This window comes from Oncorhynchus tshawytscha, unplaced genomic scaffold (genome assembly GCF_018296145.1).
Source record: "Oncorhynchus tshawytscha isolate Ot180627B unplaced genomic scaffold, Otsh_v2.0 Un_contig_2830_pilon_pilon, whole genome shotgun sequence".
In the NCBI taxonomy this organism is placed as follows: domain Eukaryota; kingdom Metazoa; phylum Chordata; class Actinopteri; order Salmoniformes; family Salmonidae; genus Oncorhynchus; species Oncorhynchus tshawytscha.
In genome coordinates, this window is record NW_024609291.1 from 41,482 (window position 1) to 66,483 (window position 25,002).

General features: G+C 42.5%; 1 protein-coding gene across 5 annotated transcripts; it reads left to right on the forward strand.

The window, feature by feature from the left end:
- Positions 1–272: 272 nt before the first annotated feature.
- On the forward strand, positions 273–24,694 carry LOC112241618 (NLR family CARD domain-containing protein 3). 5 transcript variants are annotated; one of them, XM_042314767.1, is made up of 8 exons: positions 273–1,016; positions 2,297–2,517; positions 2,683–4,477; positions 4,810–4,986; positions 13,179–13,352; positions 15,377–15,550; positions 22,045–22,091; positions 23,856–24,694. In XM_042314767.1, coding segments are annotated over exons 2-8 (2,901 nt in total). In that variant the 5' UTR covers positions 273–1,016; positions 2,297–2,516; the 3' UTR covers positions 24,389–24,694. The 5 variants fall into 5 exon arrangements, with proteins under 5 accessions (XP_042170701.1, XP_042170702.1, XP_042170703.1 ...); XM_042314765.1 differs by lacking the exon at positions 273–1,016 and adding an exon at positions 1,061–1,710; XM_042314766.1 differs by lacking the exons at positions 273–1,016; positions 4,810–4,986 and adding an exon at positions 1,061–1,710.
- The last annotated feature ends 308 nt before the right edge of the window (positions 24,695–25,002 follow it).

The window sequence follows — 25,002 nt, forward strand, 5'->3', positions numbered from 1 at the left end:
GGAATTATGTATACTAAGGCGTTTAGCAACATATAGAGGGACAGCGGCCGTGCATTTAGACAATTAATAGACACTGCAGGAAATAAAACCGAATAAAAACATTGTCTAGCACATTTATCCTATTTGTCTGCCTCTTCCGTGAAGGGTCCATTGCATGTTGCCGTTGCCAGAGATATTAGAGAAAACAGATAGGAATCACAATGAATGGAGGAACGTTTAACGCCCCACCGTGCAGACTGCCGACCAATTCAGTTTACGTTGTCATGTAGCGTCACGCGGATGCTAAACTAATCGTCGCGGATTCCCTTCTCAAAGTTCAGGGAATGAGTCGAGAAACGTGCCTATTTTCCTCGCAAGTACATCATGTCACGATTCCAAAGCTATATAATATACCAGATATCAATTACAATCTATCTTGGAAAATATTCGTAATGTTGTTCTTCTTGTTGACGAAATTCATGATAATGTTGTGTTTTTGAGCGAGCGCACCCATAATCACCCAGAATGCACCGCGCGGCCCATTGACGTAGCATGGGTAATGTACACAATGGGCGTTAACAGGATTTCAATGGAGTTTCTGTATTTCTGCCGTTGCTAACGTTTGAAGCCACTCTGTGGGGCACATCGATCTGCACGTTGAACATAGTGAAATTGTAGACTCCTAAATTGACAGTACAGCTTGTTTAGGCGATTTTACAACAAACTAGCTACTTAACATGCTGATATTGTTTTTGGTGTTATTGTGTGTAGCTACGTTTGTTTGTTTGTTTGTTTGCTAGCTAGCTAGCCAGCCAGCCCATATAGAGAGCATTGCATTATGGGTTTTGTGGTCGACCTGAGCGGCAACAGATTTCCATGACGGTTTTCACATGTTGCTACCAACCTTATTATAACGCCAAAATGAAATATTTGTTAACAAAAACATTTGTTCTCACAGGGGTGGCAGGGTAGCCTAGTGGTTTGAGCGTTGGACTAGGAACTGGAAGGTTGCAAGTTCAAACCCCCGAGCTGACAAGGTACAAATCTGTCGTTCTGCCCCTGAACAGGCAGTTTACCCACTGTTCCTAGGCCGTTATTTTGTTTGTTCTTAACTGACTTGCCTGGTTAAATAAAGGTAAAATAAAATAAAAATATTAGTGTTATTTAATACTGTACATTATAGGAATGAGTGGTTTTGGGTTGATTTGTCTTTTAGTAAGGAAATGCACCCCAGTGCCTATGCTCCATGACCGGGGCCCATAGGACAGCGTACAATTGTCCCAGGGTAGGGAAGGGTTTGGCCGGGGTCTTTTCTTGTCTCATCTTTGGCTCACCATGCTCTAGCGACTCATTGTGGCAGGCCAGGTGCATGCAAGCTGACTTCAGTCGAACGTTGTTTGCTCTGACACATTGGTGTGGCTGACTTTTGGTTTAAGGGAACAGTGTTAAGAAGTAGGCGGCCAGGCGGGTCTCAACGTTTAACCTTCGCCTCTACGAGCCCATTGAGGAGTCGTAACTATCAATGGGAGAAAATGGGGTTAAAATATAACTCACAGGTAGTTTGAAAGAAGAGGGAACACACAATGGTGGTAGGCTATAGCAGGGTTTCCCAAACTCGGTCCTGGGGGCCCCCCTGGGGGCAGTTTTCTTTCTTTTTACCCAGGTTGGACAACCATCGCTGTAGCTCGGCCACCTTCCACCGCAGAAGCAGAAGGCCAACAGGCAAATGTGGTGAATTAAGAGGATATCTCTATCTTAAACTGACAGATTTTGATGGGGATTTTTTTAACTTATATTGACGTCAATAGACTCTTAAGGATTAATGGCAATCCCTGCATAATGTAAAAACTTAAAGTCTCATGCAATGTAGGCCTGCATTGAACACCACATATAGGCTAAAGCTATTTCTATGTAAAAATGTTATGGGATTTGTTGCATTGGTGTGGTTGGTAGGCCATTCTAAGAGGCCTACATTATGCTCAAATAGCCACAATAGCCTATTGGCCACTGTCTACAACTGTAAGGGTACAGCATCCGTGTTCACTGTAAATGTGCACCGGAAGTTGCACAGAATTTTCTCGTTCAAGTTTCCGCTCCCAAGACCAGGAATTTGCTTAGTGTCCCAAAACATTAGAGGGAACATTGGTGGATGGTCTACTCTGCCAGAGGATCAGTATTAACATCTACACCTATCTCTCTCCTTTATCTCTGTAGTGGATGGTCTACTCTGTTAGAGGATCAGTATTAATATCTACAATATTTGAGAGATAGACGTGAAGGATCACAATGTCTTTATGTTTTAATAATGTTCTTTCAGCTCTCTGCCAGAGGATCAGTCCAGGTGTGCAGTGTGTCAGCAGGTGCAGAGGGATCCAGTCTCAATCTCCTGTGGACACAGGTTCTGCAGACAGTGCATCACCAGATACTGGGAGAAACCTGCTCCTTCAGGAGACTATGACTGTCCTCAGTGTAGAAAGAAATCCAGAACACTTCCTGTGCACCTGAGTGAACCCAATGATGCAAAAGGCTCTGAAAATAGTAAGACCACTTGTTGACGTGTGCTGAGTCAATACCTCAATATGATTTACAGTAGTTAACTATAATAATATGAGATAATATAAGTTACTGTAGTTGTGGAAGGCCCACTTCTCATCCTGTCAACGAATGTTTCTGATACACATCATTTTTACTTTTCCTTTGAAGTGGACGACAACCTGCAGAGAGCCATAGTAAACCACAAAGACAGTCTGAAAAGGAGGTATGAATGTGTGATAGGCATTGAAAAAGCAGGGATTCAAACTCCCCTCAACAGGATTTACACAGAGCTCTACATCACAGAAGGAGAGAGTGAAGGGGTTAACAATGAACATGAGGTGTGGCAGCTAGAGACAGCATCCAGGACACCAACCTCACATGACACAGCAATCCACTGCAATGACATCTTTAAACCCTTACCTGGCCAAGAGAGAAGCATCAGAACTGTGCTGACGAAGGGCATCGCTGGCATCGGAAAAACAGTCTCTGTGCAGAAGTTCATCCTAGACTGGGCTGAAGGGAAGACAAACCAAGATGTGGATATCATATTTGTGCTTCCTTTCTGGGAGCTGAACTTGATTAAAGATCAGCAGTACACTCTGCTTGGACTTCTAAATTATTTCCACACAGAACTTGACATAGGCAATGCAAAGAAACTCACTGCCTGTAAATCTATGTTCATCTTGGATGGTTTGGATGAAAGCAGACTTCCATTGGATTTCCAGCACAACAAAAAGGTGTCTGATGTCACACAGACATCGTCTGTCGATGTTCTGCTGACAAACCTCATCAAGGGGAATCTGCTTCCCTCTGCTCTCCTTTGGATAACCTCCCGACCAGCAGCAACCAATCAGATCCCCCCTGAGTATGTTGACCAGGTAACAGAGGTACGAGGGTTCAATGACCCACAGAAGGAGGAGTACTTCAGGAAGAGATTCAGTGATGAGGACCTGGCCAGCAGAATCATCTCACACATAAAAACATCAAGGAGCCTCCACATCATGTGCCACATTCCAGTCTTCTGTTGGATTTCTGCAATAGTCCTTGAACACATGTTGAGTACAGACAAGAGGAGAGAGATGCCCACGACTCTGACTGAGATGTCCATACACTTCCTGCTCATTCAGACCAGACTGAAGAACCAGAAGTATCATGGACGAGATGAGATGGATCAAGAGGAGCTCATGGAGTCAGATAAGGAGATTATTCTGAAGCTGGGGAAGCTGGCGTTTGAACATCTGGAGAAGGGTAATCTCATGTTCTATGAAGAAGACCTGAAAGAGTATGGCATTGATGTCAAAGAAGCCTCAGTGTACTCAGGATTGTGCACACAAATCTTTAAAGAAGAGTCTGTGTTCTTTCAGAGAGTGGTGTACTGCTTTGATCATCTGAGCATTCAGGAGTTTCTCTCAGCTGTCTACATATACCATTGTTACACAAACAAGAAAATGGATGCACTGAAGCCCTTCCTCAAGAGAAAGTCTAGAGCTGCGTCTGAAGAGCTAACCTTGGATGAGCTGCTGAAGAGTGCTGTGGATAAAGCCTTGGAGAGTAAGAATGGACACCTGGACCTTTTTGTCTGCTTCCTTCATGGCATGTCACTGGCAGCCAATCAGAAACTCCTACGAGGTCTGGTGACACAGACAGAAAGCAGTCCAGAGAGCGTCGAGAAAACGATCCGATCCCTTAAGATGATGCAGAAGAACATGTCCCCTGAGAGGTGGATTAATCTCTTCCACTGTCTGATAGAGATGAAAGACCAGTCAGTCCAGGAGGAAATCCAAGCATACTGGAGGTCAGAGAACACATCCAAAATCCTCACACTTGCTCACTGTTCAGCGCTGGCCTACATGCTGCAGATATCAGAGGTGGTTCTGGATGTGTTTGACCTGAAGGTATACAAGACATCAGAGGAGGGTCGTAGGAGACTGGTCCCAGCTGTGAGGCGCTGCAGGAAAGCTCTGTAAGTATTCATGTCAATATCGCATACCAGAATAAATTGTAGTTACAGCAGCATTTTCATTGGCTGACTGGATTTGTAAGTACTATTGTGACAATTTCTCAGTTTAAACTTCACCATATGTAGGAACAACATTATTTTAATTAGCTGACTAAACTTTCTATCGGCTGAAAACTCTTCAACAACTTATAACACCAACTGATCAGAAAAAGTATAATTGAGGCATGTATACAAGGCCTACATATTAGTTGTGCAGGGCTAACAGGGTTAGCAGGGAAAGCTAAGCGTAACATTATAATAACTTATCTGTCATGGTATTTACTCTGTGTTGACAGACTCACTGACTGTCACTTCTCAGACACGTTATGTGAAGTGTTGGCTTCAGTTCTCAGCTCAAACTCCTCACATCTGGTAGAGCTGGATCTGAATGAATGTTATGGCCTGACGGATTCAGGAGTGAAACTGCTCTCTGCTGGACTGGGAAATCCACAATGTAAACTGGAGACTCTGAGGTCAGTGTTCCTTTACTTGATCAGTAAGTGATACCTGTTCAGTAAAATCCATGTGTTTCTAATATAATAATGGACCTTAATTTAGGGACTTCTATTTTGATAGCAGTCGTTGTGGCTCTGAGTTTAATCAGCAGAGGTTGCTGGGATACCTGTTTAGTTTATGGTTTGGTGCCATTGCAGGTGCCAGATCTCTGATCATAGTATTTCATCCTTGTTTTTTTACATCTACCCTGAAGTTGTGTAGCTCTAATGAATTGTGTCCATGGATAAATGTTTTACCCCGGCCTTGACTGCTCCTGTTATCAGCTTTAAATCCAAATCAGTGAAGGGACGTTGGAGACTGGGCCCAGTTGTGGAGTGCTGCAGAAAGGCTCTGTAATTACTCATGTGTTGGTGCTTTCAAGACAACTGGGAACTCAAAAATACAAGGTCAAATCATGACGTCGGTGATCTATCTTCAGGTTGGAAAGTCAGAGCTCTAGAAAGATGCCGGAGTTTCCGACATGGAATTCTGAGTTGAAAGACCGTTCAAATAGATTTTTTCCCTGTCGGAGCGAGTTTGTTTTGTCCCCGGAGTTACCAGTTGTCTTGAACGCACCGAAGTCGGAATTCTGAGATTCCCGAGTTCAGAGTTCCCTGCTGGAAGCTACTTGTTTGAAGTGTTGCAATCAAGTGAAAGTGACAAAGATTTGTGGTGACTGTTAGGACAAGGGAAAACATCTAAATGAGATCCAACTGTTGCTTAAAGACGCACACAATTCTGTAAGCACGAGCGAGGCCACAAATAATGTGTCCAATAACTGACAATAATATACTATTTTTGACCGCTGTCATATTGACATATTCATTATGCCACTATTGGTTTTGTGTTGATTTTCCCGATTCACAAGCACGCTTGGCGTCTATGCTCCAAGCCACAAGCTGTCACCAAGCTAAGAACCCTGGGACCGCACACCTCCCTCTACAACTGGATCCTGGACTTCTTGACTGGTCAACCCAGGTAGTGATGGTAGGTTACATCACCTCAACCACGCTGACCCTAAACACGGGGCCCCACAGGGCTTAGCCCCGCTCCTGTACTCCCTGGACTCAAAGATGGCCACCTTGTTCCTGGCTCCTAGGCAACTTTGTTGTTGTGTATTATTAGCCCAGAACGTTCTTTTGCATTATCACATACAGACGGAAATAACTTTTGGATATCATAGAGGTGGTTACTCACCAACCAACATTTCAACCAGGAATACCACTTTCCTGAAATTGATCCTTTGTTTGATCCTGATGCTCAACACAGGGACCCCACAAGGGTGCATGCTCAGCCCCCTCCTGTACTCCCTGTTCACCCTTGACTGCATGGCCACACACGCCTTCAACTCAATCAAGTTTGCAGACGACACAACAGTAGTAACCCTGATTACCAACAATGATGAGACGGCCTCCAAGGCTATTGAACTTATCCCAGAGGCTGCTCCAAGACGCCGCCAGCGGAGAAGAGGTATTCGGAGTAGACTTTTAGTCCGACTCAGGAGGTGTGCACTACATCCACGGCTTCAGAGTATATTAATTGCTAATGTTCAGTCCCTGGACAATAAAGAAGACGAGCTCAGGGTGAGAATCTCCTTCCAGAGATGCATCAGGGACTGTAACATACTCTGTTTCACAGAATCATGGCTCTCTCCAGATATACTGTCCCCGTCCATACAGCCTGCTGGGTTCTCATTATATCGTGCAGATAGAAATAAAGAACTCTCCGGGAAGAAGAAGAAAGACAGAGTTGTATGTTTCATGATTAACTACTCATGGTGTGATTGTGGTAACGTACAGGAACTCAAGTCCTTTTGTTCACCCGACCTAGAATACCTCACAATCAAATGCCGACCCCATTACACCTCATTGAGATAATTTTCTTTAGTTATCATCACAGCCGTGTATATTCCCCCTCAAGCTGATACCACGACGGCTATCAAGGAACTACGCTGGACTTTGTGCTAACTGGAAAACACATATCCTGAGACAGCATTTATTGTAGCTGGGGACTTTAATAAAGTAAATCTGAGGGAAACACTTCAGAAATGTTATCAACACATCGCCTGCAGTACTCGCGCTTCCAAATATTTCAACCATTGTTACTCTCCCTTCGGCAAATCAGATCACGACACCATTTCCTATAGGCAGAAACTCAAACAGGAAGTACCCGTACTAGGGTCTATTCAACGCTGGTCTGAGCAATCGGAATCCATGCTTCTAGAATGTTTTGATCACGTGGACTGGGACATGTTCTGGGTTGGCTCTGAGAATAATATTGGTGTATACACTGACACGGGGACTGAGGCCGTCAGACACGGGGACCCAATGACTGTGAGCTCTCGTTCTCTTTGGCCAATGTGAGTAAGACATTTTAAGCTTGTTAACCCTCGCAAGGGTGACTGACGGCCCAGACGGCCTCCCTAGTCGTGTCCTCAGAGCATGCACAGACCAGCTGGCTCGACTATTTACGGACATATTCAACCTCTCCCTATCCCAGTCTACTGTCCCCACTTGCTTCAAGATGTGCACCATTGTTCCTGTACCCAAGAAAGTGAAGATAACTGAACTAAATGTCTATCGCCCCATAGCACTCACTTCTCTAACCATGAAGTGCTTTGAGAGGCTAGTTAAGGATCATATCACCTCTACCTTACCTGACACTCTAGACCCACTTCAATTTGCTTACCGCCGAAATAGATACACAGACGATGCCATTGCGCTGCACACTACCCTTTCCCATCTGGACAAGAAGAATACCTATGTAAGAAAGCTGTTCATTGACTATAGCCCAGCCTCATTAATATTGGGCCCTGGGTCTGAACCCCACCCTGTGCAACTGGGTCCTGGACTTCCTGACGGGCCAAACCCAGGTGGTGAAGGTTGGCAACAAAACCTCCACTATGCTGATGCTCAACACAGGGACCCCACAAGGGTGCATGCTCAGCCCCCTCCTGTACTCCCTGTTCACCCTTGACTGCATGGCCACACACGCCTTCAACTCAATCAAGTTTGCAGACGACACAACAGTAGTAACCCTGATTACCAACAATGATGAGACAGCCTACAGGGAGGATGTGAGGGCCTTGGAGGAGTGGTGACAGGAAAATAACCTCTCCCTCAACGTCAAGAAATGAAGGAGCTGATCGTGGACTTCAGGAGAGAGCAGAGGGAGCACACCCCCATCCACATCGACGGTGTGGTGAAGAAAGCGCAATAGTGCCTCTTCAACCTCAGGAGGCTGAAGAAATTTGACTTGGCCCCTAAGACCCTCACAAACTTTTACAGATGCACCAATGAGAGCATCCTGTCAGGCTGTATCACCGCCTGGTACAGCAACTGCAATAACTGCAGGGCTCTCCAGAGGGTAATGTGGCCTGCCCAAAGCACCACCAGGAGCCAACTGCCTGCCCTCCAGGACATCTACAGCACCCGGTGTCACAGGAAGGCAAATAAGATCATCAAGGACCTCAGCCACGGCCTGTTCACTCCGATATCATCCAGAAGGCGAGGTCAGTACAGGTTCATCAAAGCCAGCACAGAAGCTGTTTTTCAGTCTCTCTATCTGAAGGCCATCAGACTGTTAAATAGCCATCACTAGCTGGCATCCACCCAGTACCCTGACCTGAACTTAGTCACAGTCACTAGCCGGGTACCACCCAGTTACTCATCCATGCACCTTGGAGGGTGCTGCCATATGTACATAGATATGGAACACTCGTCACTTTATTAATGGAACACTCGTCACTTTAATAATGGAACACTCGTCACTTTAATAATGGAACACTGGTCACTTTAATAATGGAACACTCGTCACTTTAATAATGGAACACTCGTCACTTTAATAATGGAACACTCGTCACTTTAATAATGGAACACTCGTCACTTTAATAATGGAACACTCGTCACTTTAATAATGGAACTCTGGTCACTTTAGTTATGTTTACATACGGTTTTACCCATTTAATATAAATGTACTGTATTTTAGTCAAGTGAGGTTGAAGAGGCACTGTTTTGTGTTCTTCACCACATCATCTATGTGGGTGGACCAGTTCAGATTGTCAGTGATATGTACTCTGAGTAACTTGAAGCTTTTCACCTAATCCACTGCGGGCCTTCCAATCCTCAAAACGTTAAACAGCTGCACCATTGAGAGCATCTTGACTGGCTGCATCACTGCCTGTTCTGGCAACAGCACAGCCCTCAATCACATGGCGCTACAGAGGGTGGTACGGACAGCCCAGTACATCACTGGGGCCGAGCTCCCTGCCATCCAGGACCTCTATCAGGCGGTGTGAAAGGAAGGCCTGGAAAGACTCCAGCCACCCAAGCCATGGACTGTTCTCTGTAAGCACCCAGTTTATATATATATATATAAATATAGGGTTTCCTAATGATCAATTAGCCTTTTAAAATGATAATCTTGGTTTAGGCCGATGTCGATATTCCATAAGAAATCCAACGTTTCCAGCTACAATTGTCATTTACAACACTAACAATGTCTACACTATATTTCTGATCAATTCAATATTATTTTAATGGACAAGAAATGTGCTTTTCTTTCAAAAACAAGAACATTTCTAAGTGACCCCAAACTTTTCATCTGTAGTGTATATCTACATCTATCATTCCAGTCTCCCTGCTCATAAATATGGAACTGACTCTGTACATCTACATCTATCATTCCAGTCTCCCTGCTCATAAATATGGAACTGACTCTGTACATCTACATCTATCATTCCAGTCTCCCTGCTCATAAATATGGAACTGACCCTGTACATCTACATCTATCATTCCAGTCTCCCTGCTCATAAATATGGAACTGACTCTGTACATCTACATCTATCATTCCAGTCTCCCTGCTCATAAATATGGAACTGACTCTGTACATCTACATCTATCATTCCAGTCTCCCTGCTCATAAATATGGAACTGACTCTGTACATCTACATCTATCATTCCAGTCTCCCTGCTCATAAATATGGAACTGACTCTGTACATCTACATCTATCATTCCAGTCTCCCTGCTCATAAATATGGAACTGACTCTGTACATCTACATCTATCATTCACCTTCTCTATGGTGTTCTTTTCATTTCATTGTCTTCATTTGGTATTTCATCTACATCTGTTTATTGCTCATAAATTGAATTGTTGGGTTTATTCCAGTCTTGCTCATAAATATGGAACTGACTTTCACTCTATGTTTCCAGTTTTCATAAATTTGGAACTGACTCTGACATTCTATCATTCCAGTCTCCTGCTCATTATGGTGACTCTGTACATCTACATCTGATCATTCCAGTCTCCCTGCTCATTATGGTGACTCTGACATTGACACATCATTAGTCTCCCTGTTTCATAAATATGGTACGTGACATTGAACACTAGTCTCCTGATTATGGAACTGACTCTGACATCACATCTATCATTCCAGTCTCCCTTCATAAACATGGAACTGACTCTGTACATCACATCTATCATTCCAGTCTTTCATAAATATGGAACTGATCTGTACATCTACATCTATCATTCCAGTCTCCTGCTCATAAATATGGAACTGACTCTGTACATCTACATCTATCATTCCAGTCTCCCTGCTCATAAATATGGAACGATCTACATCTATCATTCCAGTCTCCCTGCTCATAAATATGGAACTGACTCTACATCTATCATTCCAGTCTCCCTGCTCATAAATATGGAACTGACTCTGTACATCACATCTATCATTCCAGTCTCCCTGCTCATAAATATGGAACTGACTCTGTACATCTACATCTATCATTCCAGTCTCCCTGCTCATAAATATGGAACTGACTCTGTACATCTACATCTATCATTCCAGTCTCCCTGCTCATAAATATGGAACTGACTCTGTACATCTACATCTATCATTCCAGTCTCCCTGCTCATAAATATGGAACTGACTCTGTACATCTACATCTATCATTCCAGTCTCCCTGCTCATAAATATGGAACTGACTCTGTACATCTACATCTATCACAGTCTTGCTTAATGTTCTTTTCATCTACATTGTCATTCTAGTTTGTATTTGGAACTTGTGTGTTTATTGATCTTGATTGTTGGGTTTAGGACTTGATTTAGTCAGGAAAGGACTTTCATTGTACATAAATATGAACTGACGTGACATTGAACACTATCATTAGTCTCCCTGATTAGTACGTGACATTGAACACTACTGATTAGTACGTGACATTGAACACTATGATCTGATTCTCATTCCAGTTTATGACATTGAACACTAATGATTACTAGTATATGACATTGAACACTAATCTATGATTAGTCCCTGTGACATTGAACACTACATGAACATTAGTTCATTTTTCATGATTAGTTTGTGACATTTTAATGATTGATTGTTTAGTTTAGTGACATTGAACAGGAAATGATTAGTTTGTGCACGTGACATTGAACACTAATGATTAGTTTAGTACGTGACATTGAACACTAATGATTAGTACGTGACATTGAACACTACTGATTAGTCCGTGACATTGAACACTAATGATTAGTTTAGTACATGACATTGAACACTAATGATTAGTCCGTGACATTGAACACTAATGATTAGTTTAGTATGTGACATTGAACACTAATGATTAGTTTAGTTCGTGACATTGAACACTAATGATTAGTTTAGTACGTGACATTGAACACTAATGATTAGTCCGTGACATTGAACACTACTGATTAGTACGTGACATTGAACACTAATGATTAGTTTAGTATGTGACATTGAACACTAATGATTAGTTTAGTACGTGACATTGAACACTAATGATTAGTTTAGTACGTGACATTGAACAGTAATGATTAGTTTAGTACGTGACATTGAACACTAATGATTAGTTTAGTATGTGACATTGAACAGTAATGATTAGTTTAGTATGTGACATTGAACACTACTGATTAGTTTAGTACGTGACATTGAACAGTAATGATTAGTTTAGGCTGCTGATATTTTCTTCATCCACCACATGCCTTTGTCTTTGACTATTTTTATTTGTTTTGTCGTTATAAAAAGTTATCTGCAAATCTGCTTTTGTGTTTTCATAGTTGTAACAAAGGTACTCCATGAATAAAATAGATTTGACACTTTTACACATACAATTCTGTGATATTTTAGCTTTTTATTTTTGTTAACATAAGCTAATGAAAAAGTTCAAATATTTACATTTGGTTTTCTAATGTTACCTAACACCTTCGTAAACACAACCAAATGACATTGACACGGAGGGGGGTCCAGTGAGGCATTTGTAGTTAAATGGATTCATTAGACTGGTGGCTGTGCTCCTGGCTATTAACCCATAGGGTTTTTTTTGACTGGTGACATTGACACTCCAGACCCGGCATTTGTAGTTAAATGGATTCATTAGACTGGTGGCTGTTGGTGCTCCTCCAGACTATTAACCCATAGGGTTGTTTTTACTGTCAGTAATGACATTGACACGGAGGGGGTCCAGTGAGGCATTTGTAGTTAAATGGATTCATTAGACTGGTGGCTGTTGGTGCTCCTCCATACCCGGCTATTAACCCATAGGGTTGTTTTTACTGTCAGTAATGACATTGACACGGAGGGGGGGGTCCAGTGAGGCTTTTGTAGTTAAATGGATTCATTAGACTGGTGGCTGTTGGTGCTCCTCCAGACCCGGCTATTAACCCATAGGGTTGTTTTTACTGTCAGGGAGCTTTGAGGGTGAAATGCTCAGAACGTCTTTGTCTTTGATGATATTTGTCTGAACGTACTGCTAGAGTGTAAAATACACATTTAACATGTCTTATTAATATGCTTTATATGCTTTAGAATGACACTTCCAGTTTTGGCGGGAAAGACTGGGTTACCTGGGAGAAAATGTCTATTTTCAGTATGGAACATTTGTAAAATACAGGGAAAATATTCAACCCTAGTTCTGGAGTTCCAAGATGATCTTTGTAAGAAAAGCAGTTTCGTTGGTGGACTAGATTGTCTATCAGCTGAAAACTCTTGAACAAAAGACAATAAAAAACGGATCAAATACAGTTGCAACATCTAGCCATGTATTCACGTTGTAAACATTAGACCTGGTAAATGTGTAAGAAATGAAAGCTAAACGTACCGTTATAATACAACCTGTCTGTAATGGGGTTTACTCTGTGCTGACAGACTCACTGACTGTAACCTCACAGACACATCCTGTGAAGTGTTGGTCTCAGCTCTCAGTTCAAACACCTCACATCTGAGAGAGATGGATCTGAGTAACAATGACCTGAAGGATTCAGGAGTGAAGCTGCTCTCTGCTGGACTGGGGAATCCCCACTGTAAACTGGAGACTCTGAGGTCAGTATTCCTGTAGTTGGTCAACAAGATATAACCTTTAATTAGATCCACATATAATGGTTTTACATTTAAATGCTTACTCTGTTCATAGACTCGCTGGCTGTAAACTCACAGAAGCATCTTGTGAAGTGTTGGCCTCAGTTCTCAGCCAAAACTCCTCACATCTGAGAGAGCTGGATCTGAGTAACAATGACCTGAAGGATTCAGGAGTGAAGCTGCTCTCTGCTGGACTGGGGAATCCCCACTGTAAACTGGAGACTCTGAGGTCAGTGTTCCTGTAGTTGGTCAACAGGTGGTAGATGTTCACCAGATCCACGTGTGTTTAAGGATGAAAATACACAATTCAATGTAATGTGTGTATATATATATATATATACCCACACACACAGATGTAGACTTTACTGTATCTTCAGTGTATTTGGAAAGTATTCAGACCCCTTAACTTTTTCCACATTTTGTTACGTTATAGCCTTAATCTCCAATGGATTAAATAGTTTTTTCAATCTACACACAATACCCCATAATGACATCACAATACCCCATAATGACATCACAATACCCCATAATGACATCACAATACCCCATAATGACATCACAATACCCCATAATGACATCACAATACCCCATAATGACATCACAATACCTCATAATGACATCACAATACCCCATAATGACATCACAATACCCCATAATGACATCACAACACCCCATAATGACATCACCCCATAATGACATCACAATACCCCATAATGACATCACAATATCACAATACCCCATAATGACATCACAATAACCCATAATGACATCACAATACCCCATAATGACATCACAACCCGTAATGACATCACAATACCCCGTAATGACATCACAATACCCCGTAATGACATCACAATACCCCGTAATGACATCACAACACCCCGTAATGACATCACAAACCCCGTAATGACATCACAATACCCCGTAATGACATCACAACACCCGTAATGACATCACAATACCCCGTAATGACATCACAATACCCCATAATGACATCACAATACCCCATAATGACATCACAATACCCCATAATGACATCACAATACCCCATAATGACAAAGCAAAAACATGTTTTTAGATTTTTTTTTGTGCAAATGTATAAATAAAAAAAACTGAGAATTTCACATTTACGTAAGTATTCTGACCCTTTACTCAGTACTTTGTTGAAGCACCTTTGGCAGCGATTACAGCCTCGAGTCTTCTTGGGTATGACGCTACAAGCTTGGCACACCTGTATTTGGGGAGTTTCTCCCATTCTTCTCAGTTTGGATGGGGAGCACTGCTGCACAGCTATTTTAAGGTCTCCAGAGATGTTTGATCGGGTTCAAGTCCGGACTGTGGCTGGGCCACTCAAGGACATTGAGACTTGTCCCAAAGCCACTCCTGCATTGTCTTGGGTGTGTGTTTAGGGTCGCTGTTCTGTAGGAAGATGAACCGTCGCCCCAGTTAGGTCCTGAGCGCTCTGGAGCAGGTTTTCATCAAGGATCTCTCTGTACTTTCCTCCGTTAATCGTTCCTCGATCCTGACTGGTCTCCCAGTCCCTGCCGCTGAAAAACATCCCCACAGCATGATGCTGCCACCACCATGCTTCACCGTAGGGATGGTGTCAGATTTCCTCCAGACGTGATGCTTGGCATTCAGGCCTAAGAGTTCAATCTTGCTTTCATCTTGTTTCTCATGGTCTGAGTCCTTTAGGTGCCCTTTGGTAGACTTCAAGGGGCCTGACTACTTTCCTAAGAGACTTTTGGCAAACTTCAAGGGGCCTGACTACTTTCCTAAGAGACTTTTGGCAAACTTCAAGGGGCCTGACTACTTTCCTAAGAGACTTTTGGTAGACTTCAAGGGGCCTGACTACTTTCCTAAGATACTTTTGGTAAACTTCAAGGGGCCTGACTACTTTCCTAAGATACTTTTATTATTTTTAGATGCATCTTTTTATGTTCAAAGAATAGCAGTGTGATTTTGAAATCATGTTTAACTCTCTGCAGCTTGTCGCTCTGTGGAGTCGAAGAGGAAGGCTGTGCATCTCTGGTCTCAGCTCTGAGGTCAAACCCCTCACACCTGAAAGAGCTGGACCTGAGTAACAATCGCTCAGGAGACACAGGAGTCAGACTGCTCTCTGCTGGACTGGAGGATCCACACTGCAGACTGGAGAAACTCAAGTATGTAGAGGGTTTGTGTCAATATGTGTTGATGATTGACATACTGCAATAGAGCTTGAGACCTCCTGAGTGGAGGGACAGGTACTGGTAGATCAGAGTAGACCACCTGAGTGGAGGGACAGGTACTGGTAGATCAGAGTAGACCACCTGAGTGGAGGGACAGGTACTGGTAGATCAGAGTAGACCTCAAGGGACAAGTGTCTGGTAGATCAGAATAGACCACCCTGGAGGGACAAGTGTCTGGTAGATCAGAATAGACCACCTGAGTGGAGGGACAGGTACTGGTAGATCAGAGTAGACCACCTGAGTGGAGGGACAGGTACTGGTAGATCAGAGTAGACCACCTGAGTGGAGGGACAGGTACTGGTAGATCAGAGTAGACCACTTGAGTGGAGGGACAGGTGTCTGGTAGATCAGATAGACCACCTGAGTGGAGGGACAAGTGTCTGGTAGATCTGACCACCTGAGTGGAGGGACAAGTGTCTGGTAGATCAGAGTAGACCACCTGAGTGGAGGGACAGGTACTGGTAGATCAGAGTAGACCACCTGAGTGGAGGGACAAGTGTCTGTAGATCAGAGTAGACCACCTGAGTGGAGGGACAAGTGTCTGGTAGATCTAGACCACCTGAGTGGAGGGACAGATACTGGTAGATCAGAGTAGACCACCTGAGTGGAGGGACAGGTACTGGTAGATCAGAGTAGACCACCTGAGTGGAGGGACAGATACTGGTAGATCAGAGTAGACCACCTGAGTGGAGGGACAGATACTGGTAGATCAGAGTAGACCACCTGAGTGGAGGGACAGGTACTGGTAGATCAGAGTAGCATAGCTCTATCACCACCTTTGTATTAACCAGTATGGGCCGGCGTCAGAGGTCTGAACACACCAACACACAAACCACAACCTGAGAAAAAAAACATTGAAATACTTTATTACTTCCAAGTTCATAGGATCCCGTGGATAAGATGTGAGGTGGCCTATTAAATGCCAAATAAATAATGTTGAGCAATATTCCAAATGCCGGTATCACAGAATTGAGAATTTTTGTATTTTTCATTTTTTTTATGAGCATTTATGTCCCCTTGTTCTCATGTTGTTTTTTTGGTCTCGTTCGCTCCTTCTCTGCTGTGCACCTTCCCATTTACACCAGAGATCTGTATATAATGTCGAGATGCTCATGTCTCCGCCCTAACAGTAGGAGTCGTTGTCTCAAAGTTGGGAAGGCAGACGACAAGCTTAAAATATGCTTATAGAAACGCGAGTGGCCTTATTTTGGACATATTTGAGTGAAAGTGAAAAATCTCGCTTCACCTCTTCCTCTTTGGTTTACATTACACACACACACTAAGCCCCTCGCCCAGCCACTCTCGCTAACAAAGTTGAGAGATCAAATCTTCCTCTCTGACAAGGGTTTTCAACTCTCTATTTGCATTTGAGGTTTGGTCCAACAGAATGGGTCATATGTACACCACAACACATGGAGACATTATACTGTAATAGAGGAGAAGTTAACCTTTTCTAATGAAACCCTGTTTATGTCTCAACTCCTCAGATTGAGAGCAGAGCAGACACTACTACAGCAGGAGTATCAATGAACATAAGTTGGCTAAACTTGAAATATAAAGATTAACTGGCTAATCACTAGCCCGTGGGCTTGAGAGATTGTTGATGAGACCTGTGTTAATTTTCTATAGTCTAATGCCTGCTACAAAAAGTTGTTAGAACTGTAAGATACACAGTCTACAACACCTCCCCTGTAGTTATATAGGACCCAGCCCACTGTAAGATACACAGTCTACAACACCTCCCCTGTAGTTATATAGGACCCAGCCTACTGTAAGATACACAGTCTACAACACCTCCCCTGTAGTTATATAGGACCCAGCCCACTGTAAGATACACAGTCTACAACACCTCCCCTGTAGTTATATAGGACCCAGCCCACTGTAAGATACACAGTCTACAACACCTCCCCTGTAGTTATATAGGACCCAGCCCACTGTAAGATACACAGTCTACAACACCTCCCCTGTAGTTATATAGGACCCAGCCCACTGTAAGATACACAGTCTACAACACCTCCCCTGTAGTTATATAGGACCCAGCCCACTGTAAGATACACAGTCTACAACACCTCCCCTGTAGTTATATAGGACCCAGCCCACTGTAAGATACACAGTCTACAACACCTCCCCTGTAGTTATATAGGACCCAGCCCACTGTAAGATACACAGTCTACAACACCTCCCCTGTAGTTATATAGGACCCAGCCCACTGTAAGATACACAGTCTACAACACCTCCCCTGTAGTTATATAGGACCCAGCCTACTGTAAGATACACAGTCTACAACACCTCCCCTGTAGTTATATAGGACCCAGCCCACTGTAAGATACACAGTCTACAACACCTCCCCTGTAGTTATATAGGACCCAGCCCACTGTAAGATACACAGTCTACAACACCTCCCCTGTAGTTATATAGGACCCAGCCCACTGTAAGATACACAGTCTACAACACCTCCCTGTAGTTATATAGGACCCAGCCCACTGTAAGATACACAGTCTACAACACCTCCCCTGTAGTTATATAGGACCCAGCCCACTGTAAGATACACAGTCTACAACACCTCCCCTGTAGTTATATAGGACCCAGCCCACTGTAAGATACACAGTCTACAACACCTCCCCTGTAGTTATATAGGACCCAGCCCACTGTAAGATACACAGTCTACAACACCTCCCCTGTAGTTATATAGGACCCAGCCCACTGTAAGATACACAGTCTACAACACCTCCCCTGTAGTTATATAGGACCCAGCCCACTGTAAGATACACAGTCTACAACACCTCCCCTGTAGTTATATAGGACCCAGCCCACTGTAAGATACACAGTCTACAACACCTCCCCTGTAGTTATATAGGACCCAGCCCACTGTAAGATACACAGTCTACAACACCTCCCCTGTAGTTATATAGGACCCAGCCCACTGTAAGATACACAGTCTACAACACCTCCCTGTAGTTATATAGGACCCAGCCCACTGTAAGATACACAGTCTACAACACCTCCCCTGTAGTTATATAGGACCCAGCCCACTGTAAGATACACAGTCTACAACACCTCCCCTGTAGTTATATAGGACCCAGCCCACTGTAAGATACACAGTCTACAACACCTCCCCTGTAGTTATATAGGACCCAGCCCACTGTAAGATACACAGTCTACAACACCTCCCCTGTAGTTATATAGGACCCAGCCCACTGTAAGATACACAGTCTACAACACCTCCCCTGTAGTTATATAGGACCCAGCCCACTGTAAGATACACAGTCTACAACACCTCCCCTGTAGTTATATAGGACCCAGCCCACTGTAAGATACACAGTCTACAACACCTCCCCTGTAGTTATATAGGACCCAGCCCACTGTAAGATACACAGTCTTTTAGCAAACCGCACCAATTTCGGTCCCTCTGCCAATAGTGGAGCAAAATTCATGTCATGCCTCCCTTTTCGCTGTCTTAATCGTTCTTCTCGCCATCACTCTCTTCCTTTGATACTCCATGAGGTTTCTAGAGTCCCCAAATTCCTCCTCACTATCTGTCTTCGTCGCCAGCACCCTAACCAGCAGCGAACGACAACCTACCACCATTAGAGTGAGTGCTATACAGATACCTGCTAAGTTTATGAAACCCAACTTTCATCAAAGCACAATACAAGTTTCTCAGAGTCCCAGACAAAGTTGGAAAGCAGGCCCAGTGTCAGCAATTATTTAAGGATTTGGTGATGTCATTCCTTGCAAAACTGTAATCACACCTTCACATGTTATTGAAGTGTTGTGGTTGCAGGTTCATCTGCCTCATCTAATGCCTATTTTTTGGGGATGTTGCTATAGGCCACCAAGTGATAACAGTCAGTATCTAGTATGTTTGTGAAATGCTTGATAGAGTATGTGATGTAAACTGTTTATGAACAAACAAAGTAAAAAACTCAAATAAACGTCTAGAAAAAGATCAAACCGAGTTTATTCACCCTCTGGGTCAAACAACTGCAAAGATGATTACACTAAGCATGATTACACAAGCACATACGTATATTTATATCCTCCTACTAGGCGGAGTCAACTCCTTGCACATCTAGAGTGCCTTGCGAAAGTATTCGGGCCCCTTGAGCTTTGCGACCTTTTGCCACATTTCAGGCTCAAACATAAAGATATAAAACTGTATTTTTTTGTGAAGAATCAACAACAAGTGGGACACAACCATGAAGTGGAATGACATTTATTGATATTTCAAACTTTTTTAACAAATCAAAAACTGAAAAAATGGGCGTGCAAAATTATTCTGCCACTGGCATTAAACAAGTCCCAGGCCATGTATGCTGATGATACAACCACAGCTAGAGAAATCAACTAGAGGTCGACCGATTATGATTTTTCAACGCCGATGCCGATACCGATTAATCTGTTTTTTTGTTGTAATAATGACAATTACAACAATACTGAATGAACACTTATTTTAACATAATATAAATCAATTTCGCCTCAAATAAATAATGAAACATGTTCAATTTTGTCTAAATAATGCAAAAACAAAGTGTTGGAGAAGAAAGTAAAAATGTGCCAATATGCCATGTAAAAATGTGTGCCATGTAAAAAACTAACGTTTAAGTTCCTTGCTCAGAACATGAGAACATATGAAAGTTGGTGGTTCCTTTTAACATGAGACTTCAATATTCCAAGGTAAGAGGTTTTAGGTTGTAGTTAATATAGTATTTATAGGACTATTTCTCTCTATACCGTTTGTATTTAATTTACCTTTAACTATTGGATGTTCTTATAGGCACTATAGTATTGCCAGTGTAACAGTATAGCTTCCGTCCCTCTCCTCGCTCCTACCTGGGCTCGAACCAGGAACACATCGACAACAGCCACACTTGAAGCAGCGTTACCCTTCGCTCCACAAAAGCCACGGCAAACCACTCCAAATCTAAAAGCGAGTGACGTTTGAAACAGTTTAGCGTTTAACTATTAGCGCACCCCCAGCTAACTAGCGAGCCATTTCACATTGGTTACACCAGCCATTAGGCTGATAGGCTTGAAGTCATAAACAGCGCTGTGCTTGCGAAGAGCTGCTGGCAAAACGCACGAAAGTGCTGTTTGAATTAATGATTACGGGCCTGCTGCTGCTCAGTCAGACTGCTCTATCAAATCAGACTTAATTATAACATAATAACACACAGAAATACGAACGAGCCTTTGGTCATTAATATGGTGGAATCCGGAAACTATCATTTCGAAAATAAAACATTTATTCTTTCAGTGAAATACGGAACCGTTCTGTATTTTATCTAACGGGTGGCATCCCTAAGTCTAATTATTCTTGTTACATTGCACAACCTTCAATGTTATGTTATAATTACGTAGAATTCTGGCAAATTAGTTCACAATGAGCCAGGCGGTCCAAACTGTTGCATATACCCTGACTCTGCGTGCAATGAATGCAAGAGAAATGACACAATTTCACCTGGTTTATATTGCCTGCTAACCTGGATTAGTAGTTATAACTAGTGATTATGATTGATTGTTTTTTATAAGATATGTTTAATGCTAGCTAGCAACTTACCTTGGCTTCTACTGCATTCGCGTAACAGGCAGGCTACTCGTGGAGTGCAATGGTTAGAGCGTTGGACTAGTAACTGTGCGGTTGCAAGATTGGATCCCCTGAGCTAACAAGGTGAAAATCTGTCGTTCTGCCCCTGAACGAGGCAGTTAACCCACCGTTCCTAGGCTGTCATTGAGAATAAGAATGTGTTCTTAACTGACTTGCCTAGTTAAATAAAGGTATAATTATTAAAAAAATTAAATCGGAAATCGGCGCACAAAAATACCGATTTCTGATTGTTATGAAAACTTGAAATCGGCCCTAATTAATTGGCCATTCCGATTAATCAGTCAACCTCTAAAATCAACTCTAAACAAAGAGTTGCAGTCACTTTTGGAATGGGTGGCCAGAAATAAACTGGCCCTGAATATCTCTAAAACTAAGAGCATTATATTTGGTACAAATCATTCCCTAAGTTCTAGACCTCAGCTGAATCTGGTAATGAATAGTGTGACTGTTGAGCAAGTTGAGGAGACTAAATTACTTGGTGTTACCTTAGAATGTAAACTGTCATGGTCAAAACATATAGATTCAATGGTTGTAAAGATGTAAAATTGTAAAGATGGAGAGAGGTCTGTCTCTGACACCACACAAAGCAGACTCTAGTTTTATCTTATCTTGATTATTGTCCAGTCGTAGTCAATTGCTGCAAAGAAGGACCTAGTTAAGATGCAGATGGCTCCGAACAGAGCAGCATGTTTTGCTCTTCATTGTACTTGGAGGGCTAATATCAATACTATACATGCCAGTCACTCTTGGGGTTCAGGAAAGACTGACTGCATCACTTCTTGTTTTTATAATTTACTGTCTACTTCTGCTTCCCTTACAGTGTGGAACCTGGTGGAGTGAACACAATCAAACCTTGGCCTAGAAAATGTGAGTGTTGACTGCTGTGAAGAATTAGCCTGTTAATACTTATTTCAAGTTGACTCAAATAAATATAATGTTTCATAGCTTGCTTGATAAGTGAGCTATGTATCTGTGGTTACACACTGACAGGACTGTTGGGGTTTTATTTTGTGTGGGTGGGTGGGTGGGTGGAATATATGACCATAGAGTATATGCCTTCAGAATGTAGTCATACCCCTTGACTTATTCCACATTTTGTTATGCCTCAGCCTGAATTCAAAATTGTATCTCACCCATCTACACACAATATCCCATAATAACCTACTTTACATAAGTATTCACACCCCTGAGTCAATACTTTGTAGAAGCATATTTTGGCAGAGATTACAGCTGTGAGTCTTTCTGGGTAATTTTTAAGAGTTTACCACACCTGGATTGTGCAACATTTACCCAGTATTCCTTTCAACGCTCTTCGAACTCTGTCAAGTTGGTTGCTGATCATTGCGAGAAAACATTTTCAGGTCTTGCCATAGATTTTCAAGTAGATTTAACCAAAAACTGTAACTCCGCCACTCAGAAACATTCATTGTCTTCTTGGTAAGCAAGTCCAGTGTAGATTTGGCCTTGTGTTTTAGGTTATTGTCCTGCTGAAAGGATAATTATTCTCCCAGTGTCTGGTGGAAAGCAGACTGAACCAGATTTTCCTCTAGGATTTTGCCTGTGCTTAGCTCAGTTCAGTTTATTTTATCCTGAAAAACTCCCCAGTCCTTAACGATTACAAGCAGAACCATTACATGATGCAGCCACCACCATGCTTGAATATGGAGAGTGGTACTCAATAATGTGTTTTATTGGATTTGCCACAAACATAGCATTTTATATTCAAGACAAAAAGTTAATTGCTTTGCCACAATTTTCACAGTATTACTTTAGTTACTTTTTGCAAACAGGACGCATGTTTTGGAATATTTTTATTCTGTACAGGCTTCCTTCTTTTCACTCTGTCAATTAGGTTAGTATTGTAGGGTAACTACAATGTTGTTGATCCATCCTCAGTTTTCTCCAGCCATTAAACTCTGTAACTGTTTTAAAGTCACCATTGGCCTCATGGTGAAAACCCTGAGCGGTTTCCTTTCTCTCCAGTAACTGAGTTAGGAAGGATGCCAGTATCTTTATAGTGACTGGGTGTATTGATAAACCATCCAAAGTGTAATTAATAACTTCACCATACTCAAAGGGATATTCAATATCTGTTTTAACTTTTTTTTTTTTAACCTATCTAGCAATAGGTGCCCTTCTTTGCGAGGCATTGGAAAACCTCTTTGGTCTTTGTGGTTGAATTTGTGTTTGAAATTCACTGCCCGACTGAGGGACCTTACAGATAATTGTATGTTTGGGGTACAGAGATGAGGTAGTCTTTCAAAAATCATGATAAACACAATTATTGTACACAGAGTGAGTCCATGCAACTTATTATGTGACTTGTTAAGCAAATTGTTACTAATTTGGGCTTGCCATAACGAAGGGCTTGAATACTTATTGACTCAAGACATTTCAGTTTCCATTGAATTAATTTGTAAACATTTGGTAAAACATTGACATTATGTTGTATTGTGCCATTGGCTAAAAAAAATGTAATAGAATCCATTTTCAGGCTGTATCACAATAAAATGTGGGGAAAGTCAAGGGTTGTGAATACTTTCTGAAGATACTGATCATTCAACAAGTCTTAAATTACCTTTTTATATGAAGACGATTAACTATATATTGTGTCTTGGTGTCCCCCATCAGATGCCTGTGATCTCACACTGGACCCAAACACAGTAAACCAACAGCTCTCTCTGTCTGAGGAGAACAGAAAGGTGACACGTAGGAGAGAGAAGCAGCCGTATCCTGATCACCCAGAGAGATTTGAGTACTGCAGACAGGTGCTGTGTAGAGAGGGTCTGACTGGACGCTGTTACTGGGAGGTAGAGTGGAGTGGGAGAAGGGCTGTTATAGGAGTGACATATAAAGGAATCAGCAGGAGAGGAAAGAGTACAGACTGTCTGATTGGATTAAATGACAAGTCCTGGAGTCTGCAATGCTCTGACCAACATTACACGGCCTGGCACAATCATAAACCCACTTCCATAGAAGCCCCCTCATCCAGCTTCCACAGAGTAGGAGTGTATCTGGACTGGCCTGCCGGCACTCTGTCCTTCTACAGAGTCTCCTTTGACACACTGACCCACCTGCACACATTCACCTCCACATTCACTGAGCCCCTCTATCCAGGGTTTAGGTTTTACTGTGACACCTCAGTGTCCCTGTGTCAGGTGTAGGGCTGACCCCATTTAGTCTACTGGTCGATCGTTTGGTCGATAAGCTGTTGGTCAGCCGAGATTTATTTAGTCAAGCAGTGGCAAATATATATAAAAATGTTATGGCACGTGAGACAGCTGTTTGATTCACACCTGTCTGAGTGGAATTATCCATTGTGGATGTTGCAGGGATGGAACACCAGTTTATTTCACCTTTATTTAGCCAGTTAGGCCAGTTGAGAACAAGTTCTCATTTACAACTGTGACCTGGCCAACATAAAGCAAAGCAGTGCGACACAATCAACAACACAGTTACACATAAACAAACATACAGTCAATAATACAATAGAAAAATCTATGTACAGTGTGTGCAAATGTAGAAGAGTAGGGAGGTAAGGCAATAAATAGGACTTAAGAGGAGAAATAATTACAATTTAGCATTAACACTGGAGTGGTAGATGTGCAGATGATGATGTGCAAGTAGAGATACTGGGGGGCAAAAGAGCAAGAGGGGATGTGTAACGGCTGTTGTTGGTGGAAGAAGGTGAGGACCAAGGTGCAGCGTGGTACGTGTCCATATTTGTTCAAATGAACACGAAAATAACAAAGAGAAACAACCGAAAACAGAGAGTGTT